General features: G+C 33.3%; 1 protein-coding gene across 1 annotated transcript in view; it reads right to left on the reverse strand.

The window, feature by feature from the left end:
- The window catches only part of TPH1 (tryptophan hydroxylase 1), a 166,202-nt gene that overhangs the window by 75,800 nt on the left and 69,095 nt on the right, over positions 1 to 21,307 (reverse strand). Inside the window, exons 4-5 of the mRNA XM_044059775.1 lie at positions 10,030 to 10,130; positions 678 to 745 (exon numbers count right to left, since the gene is read on the reverse strand). Coding sequence (XP_043915710.1) covers positions 678 to 745; positions 10,030 to 10,130 — 169 coding nt within the window. The remainder of the gene's footprint in view (positions 1 to 677; positions 746 to 10,029; positions 10,131 to 21,307) is intronic.

A 21,307-nucleotide genomic window follows, 5' to 3' on the forward strand; every position in this document is an offset into this window, starting at 1 on the left:
TCAGACCATACTACAAACAATAGGATACAAGCCTTAAATACAGCACTTAAACCAATGTCAGATAAAACTAATTTAATAATTAGTGTAGTAAGCTTTTCTTTTTCAGTGCTGGTTTTAAAGAAACAGCACTGTTTAACCCAGGGGGCATTTTGGCTCTAAATTCAATTGTTTATGCAAGTGCAAGGGAGGGTGATCTGACAAACAACACTGAATATGCAGAACTAAGATGGATTATTGACTTTAGAGCTAACATGCCTTCTGGGTTAAACAGTGCTGTTTCTTTAAATCCAGCACTGAAGCTTGCTACACTAATTATTTAATTGGTTTTATCTGTCATTGGTTTAAGTGCTGTATTTAAGACTTGTATCCTTTTGTTTGTAGTATGGTCTGAAGATGCGGATGACCGCGAAAGCGCTTACCATTTTTTGTTTTAATAAAGAGTTTAGTATTCCTCGGCCTCTGGATATCTTCTTGTTACATAACTTACTTTGGATTTAATCCAGGATCCACTACACATTTTTTGGATACATGTGCTAGATATTCCCACAATTAAAGTTAACATCAGAATTTTTTATTCAAGACTTTATTTGCTTTTTTAACATTATAAAACTTAGCATTAGGACCTTTTGAAAGTATAACTCTATATATGGTACTGAAAAAGGAATGTAGCAACTTACTGTTTATAGGTCATTGCAAGATCTGCAAAGTATTTTCTTCTTTTGCGATATACATTGTCTTTAAAACCCTGTTTAGACAAAAAAAAATCAATATTTAGTACTTAAAACTCAACATTTGGTAGCGTAATTTCTAAAATATATGTTTATATAAAAATAGCAAATGACTGTTGTATTATAATGTTTCAGTTATTTTGTAATGAGTGTCTTTCTAAGGCTGCGCTTCTTGTGAACTTGAAGATTTTCATTCAGTCATACTCTTAAGAGTGTGATTTTCTGTTCTTGTGTGACATGTTATTGGTGTTACATATCCTTCTTCTTCTTTTGGTTTTTCCCGGTTAGGGGTCACCACAGCGGATCACCTGTCTGCTCATGACTGGCAGTAGAGTTTTACGGTGTCGAGTTGCCAGCCCAGCACCCAACCTTCCATGGAAGGCACACACATGTACGCACTCACGCTTAGGGTGTCCAATCTACCTACAGAATGTCTTTGGAATGTGGGAGGAAACCGGAGCACCAGGAGGAAACCCACCCGACCACAGGGAGGACATGCAGACTTCGCACAGAAGGCACCCCAGCCGAGGATCGAACCGGAGAACCTCTTGCTGTGAGGTGACAACGCTAACCGCTGCATCACCATGGCCGCCCTGGTGTTACATATCCTGATTGAGTAAAATAAATGTATGTATGCCATTGTATAAAATATTGTAATTCCAACATTAGACTTTAAATTGATAAGCAAAAAGCACTACTGTCAAATAATAAAGGAAGTAACTGTTTCACAGCAAATCAAGTGTGATTTCTGGGCAATAGTCTTAAATATGCCAAAACTAAAATAAAAATATGCTTCTGTATAGGACTCAGAGATACAGTTGTATCATGGACTATAATGACATTCTCTGTAGGCAGTATATAGTAAAGGACAGTTTTCAATAATGTGTAATTTTCTAATGTAAAATTTTCTGAACTTTACTTCTGCTTCAGACCCTCTTGATACACTTAGAAATATTTAATCATCTACTCGTATTCAACATTTAACTGTATTATAAACATTTTACTCTGATATTATATAGATTATGCTCAACCTCATTTCAACAAGAACATTAGAGTAAGTCTAATACTATCAGTATTGACATTTGAATAAAATGCATTTACAAAATGGCAAATTTAGTACTGACAATGCTATAAATGTATTTTAAGATGCATAAAAATCATACATTCTGTCGTTTTTACTTACGTTTATTTACATTATAGTCCATGATACAAATGTATCTATATTCAATACATCTTAAAAATACTTCTGTGTCACTTCTTAGAAACATTAAGCAAATGTTAACATGTAGTATAAAAAAAAAATCAGTGTGTTACTTTGATCACGCTCTGACAGTTACAAAAGGTACCTAGTAATAACAATTCAAAGCAGAAATGTATTTGTTAGAATCATTGCTGGTGCTTACAGCATCAGTAGTTAATGGTCATTGTCTTAACAAATAATGAAATTAAACTGAAACAGAAAGAAATGTTAAGTGTTGAAACTGAATACAAGTTTAATCAACAATTTTATTCAAATTAAGTATATGACATTTATGAATGCAAGATAGTGTGGACAGACTACAGATATAAGCCAAAAAGTGAGTAGTACATAATATGTACATAGTAAAACAATAACAAATTAAATGTTTCAGCATTTAATAATGTAGATTGATATTAGGCAGTCTTTCAAAGGCCATTAGATGTTTCATCAGTCTAATCCTTCCATATATAAAGGAAAAAACTGGTGTGTGTGCATGTGCGCGCACCCAACGGCGCACATATAAATATATTTTAACAAAGTATGGTGGTTCTTTCATCAGTAAATTTGGCAAAGGGCTTTTCTAGTATGTGCTAAAGACTGTTCTATTGTACTCTATTTAGGATTTTAAATATCACTACTGCATGTGGGATACATTACCCTTCTATGTGATGCACCAAAACATTGCTGATAATTAAGCAAAGAGGGTTTTGAATTACCCTAATCACAGAGTGTGAAACCAAGGAGATTTAGAGGAGTGTGGAGTGTAAAAGAAAAATAAAGGCCCAGGGGATTAGCTCTGGAGAAAGGCATTTTCTTCAAGGAGTACATACCAGTAGACAGAAGCATAAGTTACTTAACCAGTGACCTGTTGTGGTGCCATCAAGTGAAGAGCCAAAGAAAAAAAAAGCATTTTACTGTATCTGTATTAAGCCAATATACTTATTGGCTTATTACAGATCAATACCCCCCCATACTGTAGCAAATTGTTTGCTTCAAATGTAATAAATTGTTGCTACAGTTTATACCCTGTCTGCACAGAGAGCTATGGTGCTCATGTTTCAGTTAAAAAAAAAAATCTTCTTATAAATTGTAGCAAACTGCTTGCTGCAGTTTATACCTTGCCAGCACAGAGCACTAAAGTGCTCAGGTTATGGTAAAAAAAAAAAAAAAGATTTTTTTTTGTAAATTTTTAACTGTAGCAAACTGTTTGATACAATGTAGCAAGCAGTTGCTATAATTTAGACCACACATGGAGGGCCATAGCGCTCATGTTTGACTGCAAGCCAGTATTATATTAAAAAAGGGAGATCAGGATAGGCTGGTTGCTCCACCAACACTTTGCACCTGGAACAGTTGCCCCTCTTGCCCCTCCCTGGCTACGCTACTGCCAATAGAAGACCTGGTGCTTCATTAACTAAACATGGACTAGAACCAAAGACTTCATTGGACTTTGCTTTTATTCGGCACCTGTGGTGTCAATGGTGCTTTTAAAATGTTTTATACTTAAATTGCCAAAGATGCTGTTAATTTTTTTTTTTTTCTGTTGGATCACAGAAACTGTTTATGCTGCAAAGTCAACATTTACTTTAAGTTTCATGCAATAAAACTGTTTTTACAGAATGGTGTTGTGTTATGTGTAAGCTGCTTAATATTCCACTATATATGTTTAGAGCAGTTAGAACGGTGCAGTGGTGCAATGGTAGTGTTGTTGCCTCACAGCAAGAGGTTCTCTAGCTTGATTCTTGGCTGGGGTGCCTTCTCTGTGGAGTCTGCAAGTCCTCCCTACATTTGTGTGAGTTTCCTCCAGGTGCACTGGTTTCCTCCCACATTACAAAGACATGTCTGGAGCATTTCACCCTGGGCCTCTGCTGAAAATTGGCTTTGTTCCAAGTTAGACTTTCCGGGTAAACAAATGTTAAATAAAAATAAATAAAATCAGTGGTGTTTATATATATATATATATATATATATATATATATATATATATATATATATCATAAAATATGGCATTCAAAAATCAACAAAACACATTCAGTTTAAAAAAAGCTATCTTGAAGTTATCTTTCATTAAAACAAAATTTAATTGACTACCAAAGTCAATAAAAAATGAAAACCTTTTCATCAACTGGATATATGGAAAAGACATACACAGACCACTAACTGACAGACTTATTTGTTTTTTGAATAGTGATGCTATTAGGGAAAGAGTGTTTAGTATCCTAATGTGTAGGGTTGGAGTTAGAGTTAGTGTGCATGACTAAGGCATGCTAACTCTAAACCTACCCCTACCCCCAACCCTACACATTAGGGTACTAAACATTGCCTCTGTAGCAGTACCCCTACAGAAACACACACACACACAAAATCACAATGCAGAATCTTTCATAAAAAAAATGAAAGATTTGGTACTACTCCCCATTTCCACTTTAAGTCAATAAAACATAATTTGATAATTCCACACTAAATATACAAATCCTTTGCTCGATCAATAATTCCACTAAAACATTTCTGTTTAATGTAACCGGTGACCAAAGAAATGGTGCCAATATATAAATGATTTTTTTTTTGCTGTACATTATTGTTCATACATATTATTTAAAGCCAGAATACATATGCTGTAAGCATTTAGATAGGGCTACTAATCCAGTACGACTGTAATCCCTCATATATTATTGTGATTATTAGGATTTGTGAGGTATTTAAAATGGAAATTTAGTGAATGGTTATACAGAAAAGAGTGCATAGTTATACATGTGGGAAAAGACCTAGTAAGATTAATCAGTATACAGTATATATCACTTATGATATGGTATAATATTAGAAGTGAAATGATGTGTTTCAGGCAGCTTAGAGAAGAATCATATAATAAAATTATAATAGTGGCTATATATTTGGATACCTAGTTTGAAATTATATTAAACGCATGCAGGTGAGGGTTTATAAAGTAATTTTTATTTATAATGAATAAATAAAGTAATGAATGTGCATAAGGTTTTTTTATATACAAAAGGCACAAAAAGAAGTTAAGAAAGTTTGAGAAGGAAATATATCTCATTGAAAGATTGTTATATAACTACCCTGCATTTATATTACGTTGTCGAAAACTCAAACTGTCGACAGCGTAATAATCGACACGAAAATGTCGAAACCCCCGAACATCGAACACACACAAAAAAAAAACACCCAATACAACGCAAATTTCTCTATGCAGGGGGGAAAGCTCCCCCTACACCCCCCACACCCCCCGCTACTTAAATATACCAACTCCGAGATCGCACTTCATTGCAGTAAATGGAAATCTCCCCTTACGGAGATTTCTGTTTACACATGCAATGACTTTCACTTTCAACACTTTGGTGCCGACAATATCAGCTTCGATACTGTTGGCCTTCGACAGGGTGAAGTAGACCCACTACCCTTAGCCTCATAAATAATGGTTGGTAATTGCTGTGGAAGTCAGAGCAAATGGTATTGACTTTACTACTTATAGAACTTGATAGTTCTGAAAGCTTTATTAATGGGAGTTTTGGAAAGAGCCTGAAATCTGACAGTTAGTGCAGTAGATTAACACTGTAGGTTTTTTTTTTTTTGGTCCAGGATTTGATTCCTTCAGCCTACATCTGCCTAGTATGAGACTCTGAGGAGGTTACTTATCTAGACAGTGCTGTGGGACTTTAATGTGCTTCACTGCATACATTTTAACTAATGTACTGCGTACCTAAAGATTAAATGTATGTTTAAATGGATACAAACATCCATATGATGATAAGGGAGATGAAATTCAAACAGAGTTTCTTTTCTTTTTTTTTTGTAATTTATACATATTTTTAAAAAATATATACTTATAAATAACCCATATAAAGCATATATATGCTTCCATGTAGTGTAGGGTTGTATAGTTTGTGTGGTGTGGGTAGAATGGTATGTGTGTTGTGTGGTGTATGTATGTTCGGGATTGTGAGTCATTCGCCTTTATAGTTTTGAGATACTGAAATTCGAGATTTCAGTATTTTGAGATTATAAAGGGGAACTATATATATATATATATATATATATATATATATATATTATATATATGAGTATATATATATATATATATATATATATATATATATATGGGTCTACACATCGACGTACAGGAATGTTGACTTGCAAATCAGTGAGACTACAACGCTGAAAGTTCACAATGTCAAATTCCCAGAAACTCTCAATTTACCTCTGGAAAAGTAACCACTGGGCCAACAATCACTACATTATGAATGGAAGCAAACTAAACCCAGCAACGTAGGGTGGCTTTACCATTCAGACCCCCCCATGTGGGGGGATGTGCCCCCCACACCCCCGTAACTAAATATAGTAACTCTGAGATCGCACTATAGTGGAAAACAGGACAAAGGTCACCGTGGTTACTTTCCCAGAGTTAAATTTTGATGTTCTGGGAGTTCGGCTTTGTGAACTTTCAAAGTTGTGGTCCTACTGATTTGCAAGTCGACGTTCTGGTAAATCAAAGTTTTGAAGAGGAATATATATATATATATATATATATATATATATATATGTGTGTGTGTGTGTGTGTGTGTGTGTGTATATATATATATATATATATATATATATATATATATATATATATATATATATATATATATATATATATATATATATATATCTTTCCCATTTATGCACCATGTAGTACATCAGGCAACAAGCACCTTTCAATGCTCATTGTTTCTGTAGCAGTTATGGGTTTTACAGGCTCAGGTTGCTACCCAAGGCCCAACCTTCTTCAGTGGGTGCACCACATACATACAACAAACCTAGAATTTCAGCATCAGCTAAGGCTTTAGTAAACTTTACTGTCTTACTAAATGTATGTGTTAATAACTTTTCTGAATCAAATTCTTTGTTTTGTACTGATTACTCATAGATATGGTATGCAGTCAAGAACTGATAGGATATATATTTGGTTTCTAAAACAGAAAAGTTAAAGGTGATAATGAGATTTTTATCCATTCACAATGCAATAACATATAGTAATGTTAAATCCAACAATTTATTATGGCAGTCAACAAACAGAATAGTTTTGTGACATTATGTAAGAGAATGGAAAAATGTTGGAATAGGATTTTCTGGCCTAGAAACTTTTGCTCTATCTTCAGTTATTAAAACAGTAGCTTATGCTTAAATTATGATTATTCTGCTGCTCGGGAAAAATGCATGAAACCACTTAGTGAAATAAGAAAAATATCACTATATATAAAATATACAAGTCTTGAATAATAATATGAAGTGGCTGTTAAAGAAATATTAATTTAAAACACATCATCCACCAGATTCTACTTACAAAAACAACATATTAAAGCATTTAAAAATTTTATATATGAATACCTGGAAATTATTTACCATAGCATTTATATCAGAATGTACAGTCAGCTTGAACTTTCAAAAATGCTAAGCTTAAAAATGGAATTTGATCTTTTGAAATCAAATGTTAAGAGAGACTGAAGAGCTTAATGTAAACTGTTTCATGGGTAAATATGTTATGGAAAATTGGCTTATAGTACAAATCAACAGACAGTTTTTCATCTCTAAAGTTGTTTTAATGTCAGATATAATTAAAGAAAGAATATCTACCTATTATGAATTTTTAAATAATCTCAAAACAAATGGTGATCTAGGTGATTATATTTATCCAGACTATATAAAATTATTGAGCGCTATGCATTTCATGTCAAAGACAACTATTTGATTATGATCTCTAAATGAGTGGTTTAACATTAACTACATACGAAAAAAATTGTTTTAATATCCTCAAAAGAAACCCTGTCATCTTTTTTTTGGGTTTATTCTCTTGGAAAATTTTACAGATGTCATTTACCACTCCACAGACAATTCAAATTATATACAAAAAGGAAATTATTAGTTGTTGGATGTATAAATCCTTAATCAAAGCAGACTGGTATCATATGGTTTATGTTTGCAAAGTTCTACAAACTTTTTTGTAAAATAATCAATGTTTCTTGCAAGCATTGTGGTATGATACATTTATATTAACTACAGATTTGTTGTTGTTTAGTGCTCCAAATTCCCAGATGTGTAGCCAAGTTTTGTTTTCCACTTCTCTGAAGCTTATTAACATTAGCCAGGAAGATGACTACAAAGAATTGGAGAACAATGAGGATATGCCTTCATTTACAGAAGTTATAAATACTATCATAGCTGAGTGTCATAAATATATCTACTACTAAGATAAAAACAAACAAAATCAGAAAATGTAATTTCTAGATAAAATTCAACCCATTAATAGAGAAATATTAATGTATGTTCTATGATAAGTTTATGGCTCTTTAATGATTTTTTGCAGAACTGTACTGAACAATTCCCAGTCTCTCATTTATGCATCAGATCTTCTTGTACCTTTCAGAATAAAAGTCTGTATACAATGTAGTTCGGTTAAGAATGCTTTATTATGTACAGTGGAGGTAGATGTCAACAATATCCAAATCAAATATTATTGTCTACAATAACAGGCTGATAAAGTGAAATAGACCTAATTATAATGTTCGTAGCTTATGCACTCATACTGCCCATAAATTCTGTCAACAATATCTGAATCTAATCTTACCATCTCAAATAACAGTGCTGATAAACTGAAATAGACTGAATTATAATGTCTGTAGCTTTTGCACTCATTATAATCAGAATTGTTCCTTTTCTCCGAATAATGTAATTAATATTCTGGAATGGTGGATATTTGACCTGACTTCTGCACTCAGTCTTGTGTGGATTGCACTGCAATACCTTTCTGTGTATCATTCCGAACTAACTAACTTACTTCTGTGCTTGAAGTATATCTGCTAATAATACCAAAACCCTGTAGATTTCCTACAAGTTTTACAAGCATCTTTTATCTTGGTTCCAAAACCTCATACCATCTAAACAAGATCTGTTTATATTTAATATGCTGCACATTCTATTAATGCATTTTATTCTTATCACTTCCACGGTGGTGCAGCGGTAGCATTGTTGCCTCACAGCAAGAGGTTCTCCCGTTCGATTCTCAGCTGGAATGCGGGAGTGCCTTCTGTGTGGAGTCTGCATGTCCTCCCATTGGTTGGGTAGGCATTCGAAAGACATGCATAAATGGACGTGCCTTCGTTGTAGGTTGAACATCGAGCTGGCACCTCAGAATTCGTGAAAATCTACTGCCAATCGTCAGTGGACCAGAGTTCCACTGTGACCCCTAACCGGGAAAAAGCCAAAAGACAAGCAAACATTCTTATCAGTTGTCTTAACTGAAGGCTATTCACTTGCACTGAAACATTTCTTTCTATTGAAACTGCATGTAAAATGAAAATATATGTGTGTGCTTTAATACGGTTGCATTTCCAGGTCTATGCAAAGATAATACTGTACTTATATAAATAGATATATAAAATTTTGAAAAAAAGTATTACACCTATTGACACCTAATGGTCAACCAAGGCAAACACTGATCCAAAAAAAAAAAAAAAGAAAAAAATATTACACCTATTGACACGTAATGGTTGACCAAAGCAAACACTGATCTAAAAAAAAAAAAAAAGCTAAAGAAATAGCTTTTTGCAGGGTGACAAGCCTTTTTGTCCCCACACTCCCTGCTAATGATATCTATCTATCTATATAGATATAGATATATATCGCAACTCTGAGAAACTCTTGAGATCACACTACAGTGGGGAAAGGGCTAAATCCCCGATTCCCAGTTTCATAGTGTACCAGCTTTTTCAGTCATCAGTGAAAAGACATAGTGTGCACTCGTATCTATATCTATCTTGAAACATGATGGACTTGTCAGAAAGAACTGAATCCTAGATTTGGTCTTAACCTAATCATATTTGTCATTCTACCTTGTGACTCTTGAATGGTGGTATCGGCACTGCCCCCCTCATAAATGTCAGCTGGATTAAGAGGATAATTAGAGAATCAATGGCTGTATTACTTTATATTTACTTAATGGCAGAAAGAGCCATCTGCAGCTGCAGTTGTTAACTAGGCATGCATAAAACATTTAAAAGTTCTTACCGGATGGTCTGCATCTAGATCTGAGCCATACAACAAAACCCTGTTCGCACATTTATCTAGATCTGATATCTTTTTTGGGAACCATGGCACATTCTCCATATCTAGAAAAAAAATAGATAAATGCAGAACATGTTACACTTTCAGTGTTATGTAATTGCAAATGTAAATGCTAAAAAAACCCTTAAAATATAGAATAGAATAAAGTAAAAAAAAATCCCACATTTCTTGAAAGAAGAAAGCAGCTCTAAGGAAAAAGTACAAAATATTTAAACTTTAATGAAAAATTTGTGAAGAAATTACTTTGTCTTGACACTGCATAATTGAACAATCCTGATTATCTGCCGAGTTGAATACAAAGCAAATAGGAACCAGGCTCTCCATGTCATCACTGCTCTAAATTGGGTGTACATTGGAAAAGAAGCAATATCATAATTTATGAAAACAAGATGCAGTCAAGTTTACTTTTTGTAATAAACTAAATAAATATGCAAACAGATTGCATTATTTCACCTAAATCATAACATCCAGTGATACAGCTTGCCACATTTTTGAAGGAAATGAGCATCTGATGATGACCACTCTCACATTTTATGTGTACAGGAAGACCACTGGGTTTCCCACAATGGTAACATAGATCTCAGTCTCTGGAAAGTCATGCTGATTTTGTACCCACATCAAAGGCAAAAATGTAGGGGTTTCTTTCAGCCAAGAATTAGTTGCTAGTTAAACGTTAAAGCTGTGGTACAGCCAATAGCTGACTGGCTTATGGAAACTCAACTGCTTGAATATGACAGACTGAATGGGCTTCTGAGGAAAGACTTTAATATAATGGACAAAGCCAGAAATATCTCTGTGAAGTAGGCCATGTTGCCTGTATCTTCTAACTGATATAACTATCTCTGAGTTTGCCATACCACCTGGATAAGTTGTAATCTGTTTCAACAGTAGCTCATTTTCTTTGTTAGACTTAATGGTCAAGCTTCAATATCATAGCTGGTGAATGAATGAATGAATGAATGAATGAATGAATGAATGAAAGTATATCATAGTTTAATAGTTACACTGATTGGATACTGCCTAAACACTAATATATTGTTGCTATTTGTTTGATATAACTCAAGCTCTGTGCCTTTAAGTCTTTGTTTCTGTACTATAGCCATTTTCCATTTCATATTAAGAATTAATTTGACTTCTCTTTGAATCTTGCGTTAGCCAAACCTCTGTTTCTGGCAAGATTCTGAGATACTATACTTGTGTATTGTTTGATGGTCTCATAAGTACCCAGAAGGTGCAGCCAAACAGTTAGCAGCCTAATCCATCTATTTATACCTATAGCATACCAAGCTCACATGGTTATAAGAGACACCTAAAAGCTTTTGAGGCCTTGTATAAAACATTGTACTGTAATTCTTCAGTGTAACCCTAGATGCTACACTTTATTTCTTGAGTAAGCACAAAACGTATTTGCAGCCATTTAGAAATAATTAAAACGGCAAAGAAATGCAGACCCTTTTGTGCATATTTTATCAACCTATATAGTTCTTGACAGTGCAAAAGTATTGTAGGAAATTTCTAACCATATTTTTCTTGTAAGCTTAAGATTGAAAGCTGAGTTTTGTGCTGTAAGCATGGCCCTATGTGTACCCTTTTGTTTTACATGTATTTCCCTTTCAGGTCTTGGGTAATTTTATTTAATGATTGAATACACTTGTTTATCCTGAAGTGGATTTTAGGAGGAATATTGTCTATGCACACAAAGTAATCCATTTTACTTAGAATTTGTTCTCCATGTTATACTTACTTCAGAAAATTATATTAACCCAGTTTCATATTTCATAGTGCATGCATTCCCACAGTGATGTAGCAAATTGACAAGCTTGCTTACTTTACCAACTGCACTATACTTTAGTAAATAATTACACCTGAAGTTTTTGATCTGGTAGTAGACATAATCAGACTATGAAATATTAGTGAACCCCGCAGTGCTCCTTCCATATATTCAAATTAATTTTTGTTATGGTTTCTTTCAGAAAAATTAGGTGAAATTTATTTTGAAACTAGTTATGCAATTTGTTTCTCAGCCTTTTGTAACATTTTTAATACTCACATTCATTTACTTCAGTATAGAAAAGTTTTATGTACTTTTATTGCCTCTCTTCACATTATTTAAATGCTGTTGCTGACCCATTGTATCTATGTATGCATGCATATGTGTATGTCTGTAAGTATGTATGTATCAGTCTATATATCTCTCCATCCTTTGTTGACTGGGTTAGTCCCTCTAGGTTAGTGGTTTCTTCTTAGGGGAGACTCATGGTGGTATTATACTACCTGGGAAAATTTGGCCAGGACATCAGGGAACTTCTGCTACTCTTTCAGAGCATACAGAGATGGTATTCATTGCTACACTTCTGGTTTCTGTTCCAAGCACCTAGGCAGCTTGGGGAAACTGGAAGGAAAATGGAGGCAGCAAGTAAGTGCGATGACGAGCAACAGAAGGAAGAGGAGAATTTGCAGAAAGCAAAATTGTAAAGTTGTTGGTCATTTAATGAAAGTGTAAAGGAAGGATCTGTTGAGTTGCTGTGGAAACAGGAGAGGGTTTTTGTGCAAAAGTTGGAGTGTATGGTTACAACCCTCCAACTGGGAGGGTTGCAGGATGTATATCTAAGGGAAGTAATCAGAGTAAACCAGAAAATGTAGCAGCAGTGTCTTGGGGTGATATTATGGACAGAATTCAGGAAGAGAAGGTGAGAGAAATTACAGAAAAAAAATCATATGCAAGAATGGTGAAAGAAGTAAAGAAGCAATTAAGAGAGGGAAAAGGAATAAAGAGATCATTAAAAAGAAATGTGTTGTATGGCTTAGCAGTAAAGAAGACAAAGAACTTGAAAGATATAAGGTACGGAACAGACTTATTGCAGCTGTGGGAAAATCACCTGAAGAGGCACTTCATCTTAATAAAGAGACTTACTGTGCTATTCAAGATGGGACAATTTATGGAAAGTTTCTTAGAGAAATTAAAAAAAAAGACTGTACTCCGCAGAACTGTCATGCAGTGCAGACTTCTAATAGAGAGACAATAAAAGGCTTGCTGTGCAATTTCAAACTGAGGTGGATAAAGAATCACTGAAGGACTGTTTTAAAAACTGTATGTAAGGAAGTTTTGGACATTACTCTAATATGATGATAGAGGTTTATGGACTGGAGGGTGGGATTATAGGGGAATTTTGAAAATGGTAAAAAACAAGATTGTACATATTCCAAGTGTAATAAATGTTGAAGGCAATAGATGTTTTGTAAGATATAGGAGACAGCCAAAAACTTTTTTTTTCCTGTGGAAAGAACAATCATTTAATAAGTAATTGTGATAAGAGAAATTGTTTTGTTTGTGCAAAGACTGGGGCATGAAGTAAAGACATATGATTTGATGTGTAAAAAATGTGGAAAAATGGGACATGATTGGGTAAATTGTGACAAACAAATAAACATTGAAAAACAAGAACAAATACAGTAATGGGTATATGATATAGAAAAAAGTGTAGAACATGAACATGAAAAAAAATTTCGTAGAAGAAGAGAATAAAAAAATGTATAAGGAAAATGAAAATAATTAAGGTGAAGAATTAGTACCAGAAGCAAGTGAAGAAGAAGATATAAGTTGGAAAATAGTGAGAGGAAAAAAGAGTTCAGTAGGAAGAAGGGTGAAAGACAGAAAACAAAATTTTAAAACTGTGATTGTGAACAAAATTTAAAAAAAGATAAAGGTTAATATGGAAATACAATAAATTTGAAAGAACCTAAAAATTATATCAGTTAATTTTAATAGTATAAAGAACATTAAAAGAAGAGTAGGTGTTTTGGAATGATGCGTGCTACTTGACATGTATGTAATTATTTTAGAAGATACAAGAATACTAACAGAAAGAAGAAAGGATACAAATGGAAACGTTATGGGTAAAAGCATTGTGTGGAATATAGGAAAAGATGCATGGTGAGGGATTGCTGTGTTATGTAATAAAATAGTTAAGATTTTGATTATACTATAGTTGAATTAGGTAGAATAACGGTGTTAGATATAAGAAAGATGTGTATATAATTATTGCAATATATGCATATGTTACTAAAAAAAGAAAGAGAGAAAATGTTTAAAAAATCTTAAACTATGTATGAGTGAATATGGAAATAATATTAGTGGGAAGATTTTAACTGTGATTTAAGGAAAAAAAAGAAAGAAGGGAATGATGTTGATAGTGTATGAAATAATGAAAAGTGGAAAGTTTTATATATATATATATATATATATATATATATATATATATATATATATATATATTATTATTATTTTTTTTTAATTTATTTATGGGTCCCCTTCAGTAGATCAAATGTTTATAAGTTCAAATCACATATGACAGAGACTATATATTCGAACTTGCAAAAGTCTGATCTGACTGAATGGAGATCTCCGTACAGAGTGGAAAGGGATGATTTCTCATTTCCACAATCTAGTGTGATCTCGGAGTTGGTATATTTAAATAAGGGGGGTGTGGGGGGCATAGCCCCCCTGCTATAGACGTTTTGTTTTGTGTTTTTTGGCTTTATGTGGTTTTACATCAGTGTTCGAACTTTTACAAGTTCGAACATATGGTCTCGGCCATATGCGGTTTGAACTAGTAAAAGTTTGATCTACTGAAGTAGATCCATATATATATATATATATCTATATATATATATATATATATATATATATATATATATATACACATATACATATGTGTGTGTGTGTGTGTGTGTGTGTGTGGTGGGGTAATAAACATTGGACTTATAAAAAAAATGAGACTGATTATTCTGTAATACCTGATAATTTAAAAATTATAAAAGAAAGAACAAAATAAACTGTTTTTTTCAGATCATTTGGATATATGGGTAGAAGTAAAAGAAAAGGAAGAACATGTAAGGTTAGGCAAAGGTATTAAAAGATTGAATGATAAAGATGTAGATGAAGGACAGAGAAAGGAAATTGATAAATTATGGAAATATCATGTAGAAATGATAATATTCTATGAAAACTTGACTGATTGCTGGATAAGTTTTTAAGAAAAATATAAAAAAGTTACTTAAAATGTCAAGCAATGAGAAGAAAGAAAGAAAAGTAAAAATATAAGTTATTAAGCCAGACATTATTTAGAGAGGCATTAAGAAATAATACAAACTTTTATGAAAAAGAGAAAGAAATATATGAAATGAACCAAGAGAAAATTAAGCATATGTTATATAAGCCAAGGTATTTCTACAAGGAAAAATAAGAAGTGGCTCTGTATTTTAGTAAGATAGTGAAATAAAATGAGAGGATAATAAGTGAGTTGGAAAATAATAAAGAAGAAAGAGTGAATACACAAGAAAAATGTTTTGAGTAATAAAGCAATATATAAAGTACGTTTGGGAAGAGAGAAAAAAAAGAGAGCAAATATGGAAGTAAAAAGTAAAGAAGAGAATGAAATTATGATGAAAATATAAATATAGAAGAATCTGGTGACATTTTAAAAGATGTGGATGTGGATAGAGCTATTGGAATAGAATGAATTGAGTATTACATGCACCATAATATGAAAGAATGGCAGAAAGTATATGTTGTGCATGAATGGTTAGAAAAAGGCATAGCTAACAAAGAAATATGTACAGGGGCCATGAAATTTATATGGAAAAATGAGGATATCAGAAATTGAAGACCAATAGTATTAAGCAAGATAGACTACAAAATATTTATGAGAATAATAAGGAGATGTTTGGGAAAAGGTGTGGAGAGGTTAATGGAGTCTATAATCTTCGATAAAAAGAGAAAGCAAGTCAAGATTTATTATGGATATTAAGAGAGGTGATAGATGATAGTATAAATAAAAAGCTGGAAACTAAAATGGTGGGAGATGTGAGCAAAGCATTTGACAGATTACAATATGAGGAATTATGGAGTATATTAAGAGATTATAAGTCATAACATAATAAAAGTTATAACATCAGTATATGAGAATTTGTTTGTTTGTGTCTTTCAGCTTTTCCCAGTTAGGGGTCGCCACAGCGGAACTCTGGTCTGCTAATGATTGGCAGTAGATTTTTACGTGCTGGCTTGCCAGGCCTAACGCACAATCTTCACCGAAGGAATGCCCATTCACGCATGTCGCCACATATGAGAATAATAATGTAAAAATAATATTAAATGGATAATTAAGTGAAGAAGTAAGAAGAATGTGTGGGATAAGACAGGGCTGTCCAGCAATCAGTGTCTTATTTGCAATTGTTATGAATATGATTGTAAATGAAATTAATAGACTATTGAAAAAGGCAAGGTATAGGATGATAGAGGGAGTATATATCCTAATTATTCTTGCTTATGCATATGATATAGTTTTAATTACTAAGCATAATAAATGGACGGAACAAGGAATTAGAAAATTAAATAAGTATTTAAATATGCTTGGCTTAAGTATTAATAAAGACAAACATAAAGAAAATGGATTATTGGGTGAATTGAAAGGTATTCAGTTTAATGATGAAGAGAGAGATATTTTAGGAATAACATTTGGAATAGAAACGAAAAGACAAATACAATGGTAGAGACTTATACAAAGGTTAAAAGAAATATGTATATTTTGGAGTTCATATAGATTGCTATATAAGGAAAAATTATATTTAATACATTTTATTCTTTTGGATAAGATAGCCTGATTGGCAAGCATATATTTGATCCTATCTAAATAAGAAAAAAAATGTTGATTATATTTTCATTTATATGGGAATCAAGGCTAAATCCTGTAAGGAGAGGAATTTTGTATGTCAAGGAACAAGAAGGAGGACTGTGGTTAATCAGTCTTATAGCACATGCAGCTTCTTTGAATTTGTAAATAAATAAGGTAAACCGGTCACCAACATGATAAACAACCTTGAAATTAGACAGTATGATGACCCAGAAGGTAAAACAATAAAGCATAGAACCGAAGCTGCCACAGGAAACAGAAGTTTAATCCACAAGCCACAAACAGTTCACATAAACGCCTCCAAATACACAGTACGTTTTCTTTGAATTTGTATAAAATGGTGATAGGATTGAATGGAGAAGATAGGAATATAGTAAATGATATAATGAAATTCAACTATAAAGATATTTGAGAAATATTAAAGTATAGGAAAAGAATGAAGAATAATGTAAATGATGATATTAAAGAATATCAGAACAAGATATTATTATGGAAATTGAAAATAGAAAATGTAGAAAAAAGCAGAAAAGAATGGTACTTAAATATAATGAATAAACACTATTATTTTTATCCTTGGAGATATTTAGAAAATGAAAGAAGAAATGCAATTAAAATAAGGTTTATATGGAGTAAAAAGATTTATGAATATAAAAATTTCATGTGGAGACTAACAATAGGTAAATTGCCTGTTAAAGCAAATATGCCTTATAAAAGCATTCAAGAGAAGATATGCAATTATTGTGGGGAAGTTGAGACAATGGAACATGTTTTTTGAATTGTATAAGAGTGAGAAAATTATGGGAGCAATTATATGAAATTAACATATTGGATGATTTCAAAACTGTAAATGATATAAATATGAATGTGATAGAATATGAGTACTATGGTAGCAAAAAAAAGGAGGTGAAGGAAACTGATAAAAAAATGTTACATTTTATAGGTGATTTGGAATGAAAGACTAAATGAAATAAAATATAATGGGAAATGAATATTATCTGAAATTTTGAAGAAAATTCATTTTTGGTTGTGGAAAAAGGGTGGGGGAATAATTGAAATATAAGAAGTATATTATGTTGTAATATAAGATGCAATCAACTGTAAATAATGTATATAATGTAAATATTGTTATAATTAATAAAGAACCCCTACTATCATTGTTGTGAGTGTGATCCATTTTGGAGGAGCACTTCCTGTTTCCATTCCAGATACAGAGGTAGCCCAGAGAAACAGGGAGGCAGATGAAGAGAGAAGGAGATAATGGAGTGGTGAAAGAAATGAAAGAGATACCAAATATTGACACCAGAAAATGTGTGCAGGATTCTGAGGAAATGTTTCAAAGAAACCTGTTTGATGGAGATGAGTCAGCAAATGATGGATATATGATTATAACCCTCCAGTTGGGAGGGTTGCGGGATGATTTACTTAAAGAAATGGCGGTGTAGAGTGAGCCAGAAAAATGAAGAAGGTGTTTCCCTCGGGGACATTGTGGAGAAAATACAAAAGGTGGATGAAGAGACAATCCTGAAGAATAGTAGTAAGAAGGAAAAGAAAACATGCAGAGAAAGTAAAAGAGGGCAAAAGTGGAGTAGCAAAAAAGAAGCCAGAAGAAAATAAAAAAACAGAAGTATGTCATAAGGATTCAAAGTAAAGAAGACAAAAAAATGGATAGATATGAAGTGTGGGACATTTTAATAGCTCCTTTGGGTGTAAAAGTACATGAGATAAGAGCATTTGTTTTTATTAACAAAGGGACATTTTGTGACATTATATCTGAAACTGTTTTTTAATGGAAAATTTTCTTGGAGAATATGAAAATAAGAAAGACTGTAACCCATGGGATCTTTATGTAATAAAATATTTGTGTACAATTTTTAATGGACATAGAGAGATTTTGAAAGGACATTTGAGAGCTTTATGTAAAGAAGTACTGGACATTGCAACATTCATGACAAAAGGGGTCTATTGATTGATGGATGGGATTGTAATGATATGTTAAAAACACAAGAGAAAAAATTGTACATATACCATGCATGCTAAATGTGGAGGGCAATAGGGGTGTTGTAAAATACCGAGGACGTCCCAAAACGTGTTTTTTTTCTTTAGTTTTTTTTTTTTGTGGAAAAAAAGACATTTGATAAGTAACTGTGACAAAAGGAAATGTTATATTTGTGGGAAAATGGGACATGGTACAAGAAAATGTGAATTGAAAAGTTATAAATGTACCAAAATTGGATATTTATGGATGGATCGAAAAAATGAAAATAAGAGTAAGGAAAAAAGAAATGAACAAGGAAAATAAATTTTAGAAGTAGTAGAAAGAGAAGAAAAATTAGATGAGAAAAATATTAAAGAAGACTTAGAAGAAAGTTCTGAAATAAGGAATGAAAAAAAACATAAACTGGGAAGTAGTAAAAGAAAAAAAAAACATTCTATTTGTAAAAGGGTAAAAGACAGAACATTTATTTTATTTTATTTTACATTTGATTACAGGGAAAGTCTGACTGGGCACAAGTCCAATTTCAGCGGAGGCCCGGGCAAAAAGTTCAGGACACAATCAAATAAAAATTCATAAAACAATACATAGTTTGTTAGGATAAAAACATGCAGTGTAGCAATAGATCTATCACCATATGGTATTTATTTATGGCGGAAGGTTGTGGTAGTTAAGAATATAGTAAACAGTTCTTAGTACTATGCAGCAAAAGTAGTAACACTCTCTGAGGTATAATCAGAGTAACAGCCTTACTAGGGGAAAGGTATCACTTACCAGTATCCACATAACAATACATGAGCATGTAGTTAACCTGGGGAGTAACAAGAGCATAGCCAGTTGTTTGTGTAGTGGGTTTTCAGAAGTTTTTTAAATTGTGTAGTAGAACTATTAGATGTTAGATGGCTAGGTAGTGTATTCCAGACTTTTGCAATAGTGCAACCAAAGAGAGATTTACCAGCATCATTATATTTGATGATTTTTAGGAGGTTCTGGTTACTAGATCCTAAGGTTCTAGTAGTAGTATAGGGTTGAATTAGATGCTGGAGTGCTGGGGTTTTATCAGAAAAGTACTATAACTTGTCTACTATAAGCAATTGACTATGTAGCAGTAGTTGAGGCAGCTCAAGCCAGTTAAGCTGCTTAAGTGACAGACAGTGATGGGACCTATATGAGGCTTCTGTAGCGAACTTGGCAATCTTGTTATAACAAGATTCCAGATTGTTTAAGTCAGCCTTGTGGACATTAGTCAGAACTGAGGATGCATAGAGGTTAATGGATAAGAGATGTGTCCTCGCTATTGTGGTTTTCTTGTATCTAGTGAGAAATTGTTTGTCCCGGTAGAGGAGTCATAACTTTTTGTGAACTTTCTTGATGGTTTGTGCTATGTGGATGTCAAACCTCATGTTGTCTGTTTCTACACCTAGCAGTTTAGTGTGTGATGTTGGAGTGATCTGGGTACTGACTTTGGAACTGATGGTATAATCATTATTTAGAGGGGGACCTACATGGGCTGAAAAGAATTTTGTTTTTTGGGGATTAAGAATAAGTTTGGTGCTAGTGAAGCATGTTTCTGCTAAAGTAAAGTTATTTTGGATTAGGGTATGCAGTTCTTTTATTGTGGGGGCAGCACATATAAGAGTGGTATCATCAGCATATTGTACTACTGAGGCAGTGAGTGTGGAGGAAGAGAGCTGGTTGGTAAATATAGAGAACAGTAAAGGACAAAGGATGGAGCCTTGAGGGACTCCTAGGGATACTAGTAGCAGAGGGGACAATTGGTTTTGCCATAGGACTGCTTGTTGATGGCCTGATAAGTAGCTGTGAAACCATGAGATAGAGGAGTGCTAATGTTTAGGATAGCTAGAGTGTTAAGAAGCATACTGTGGTTAATCATGTTAAAAGCTTTTATTATGTCTACAAATATGGAGGATACGAATAGGCCCTTGTTTCTGTAGTGTTGGTAAAAGACAGTAGTGCTGTGGTGATGTGGGAGGGTCTAAAGCCTTGCTGTGATTTAGATAGGTTGTTTTTTTGGAGGTAGTGCATTAGTTGAGTGTGAACAACTCTTTCTAGTATTTTTGATAAAGGTGGTAGAATAGCGATTGGGCAGTAATTAGTGAGTTCTAAGAAGTTTCCTCCTTTGTGTAGTGGTATGATATGTGATGTTTTCCATATGATAGTTATGTTGCACTCTGACAGAGATCTGTTAATGAGAATAGCAACAGAATAGGCTGTAGCTTCTGCAGCTATCTGAAAGAAATATGCAGGTAAGTTATCAGCAGCCAGAGTGGTTGATTTAAGTTTATGAAGGAGTTTAGAAATAACTTTGGTGGACACAGGGTGCAGGGAAAAGTTGGAGGCATTGTTTTGTGAGTTGGGTTGGTTTAGGGTAGTTGTCAGTATGGCATTGGCAAGGGTTTGCACTGTTTCAGTAAAGTATGTGTGGGAATGTTATCATGGTTGTTTACTATTACAGGGGTTGGAGTTGTGGATTTCCCTGGCTGAAGTATAGTATTTATTGTAGCCCAGAGTTTTT

The sequence above is a fragment of the Protopterus annectens genome, chromosome 17.part0, assembly GCF_019279795.1.
Source record: "Protopterus annectens isolate FY-2018-M chromosome 17.part0, PAN1.0, whole genome shotgun sequence".
Taxonomy (NCBI): domain Eukaryota; kingdom Metazoa; phylum Chordata; order Ceratodontiformes; family Protopteridae; genus Protopterus; species Protopterus annectens.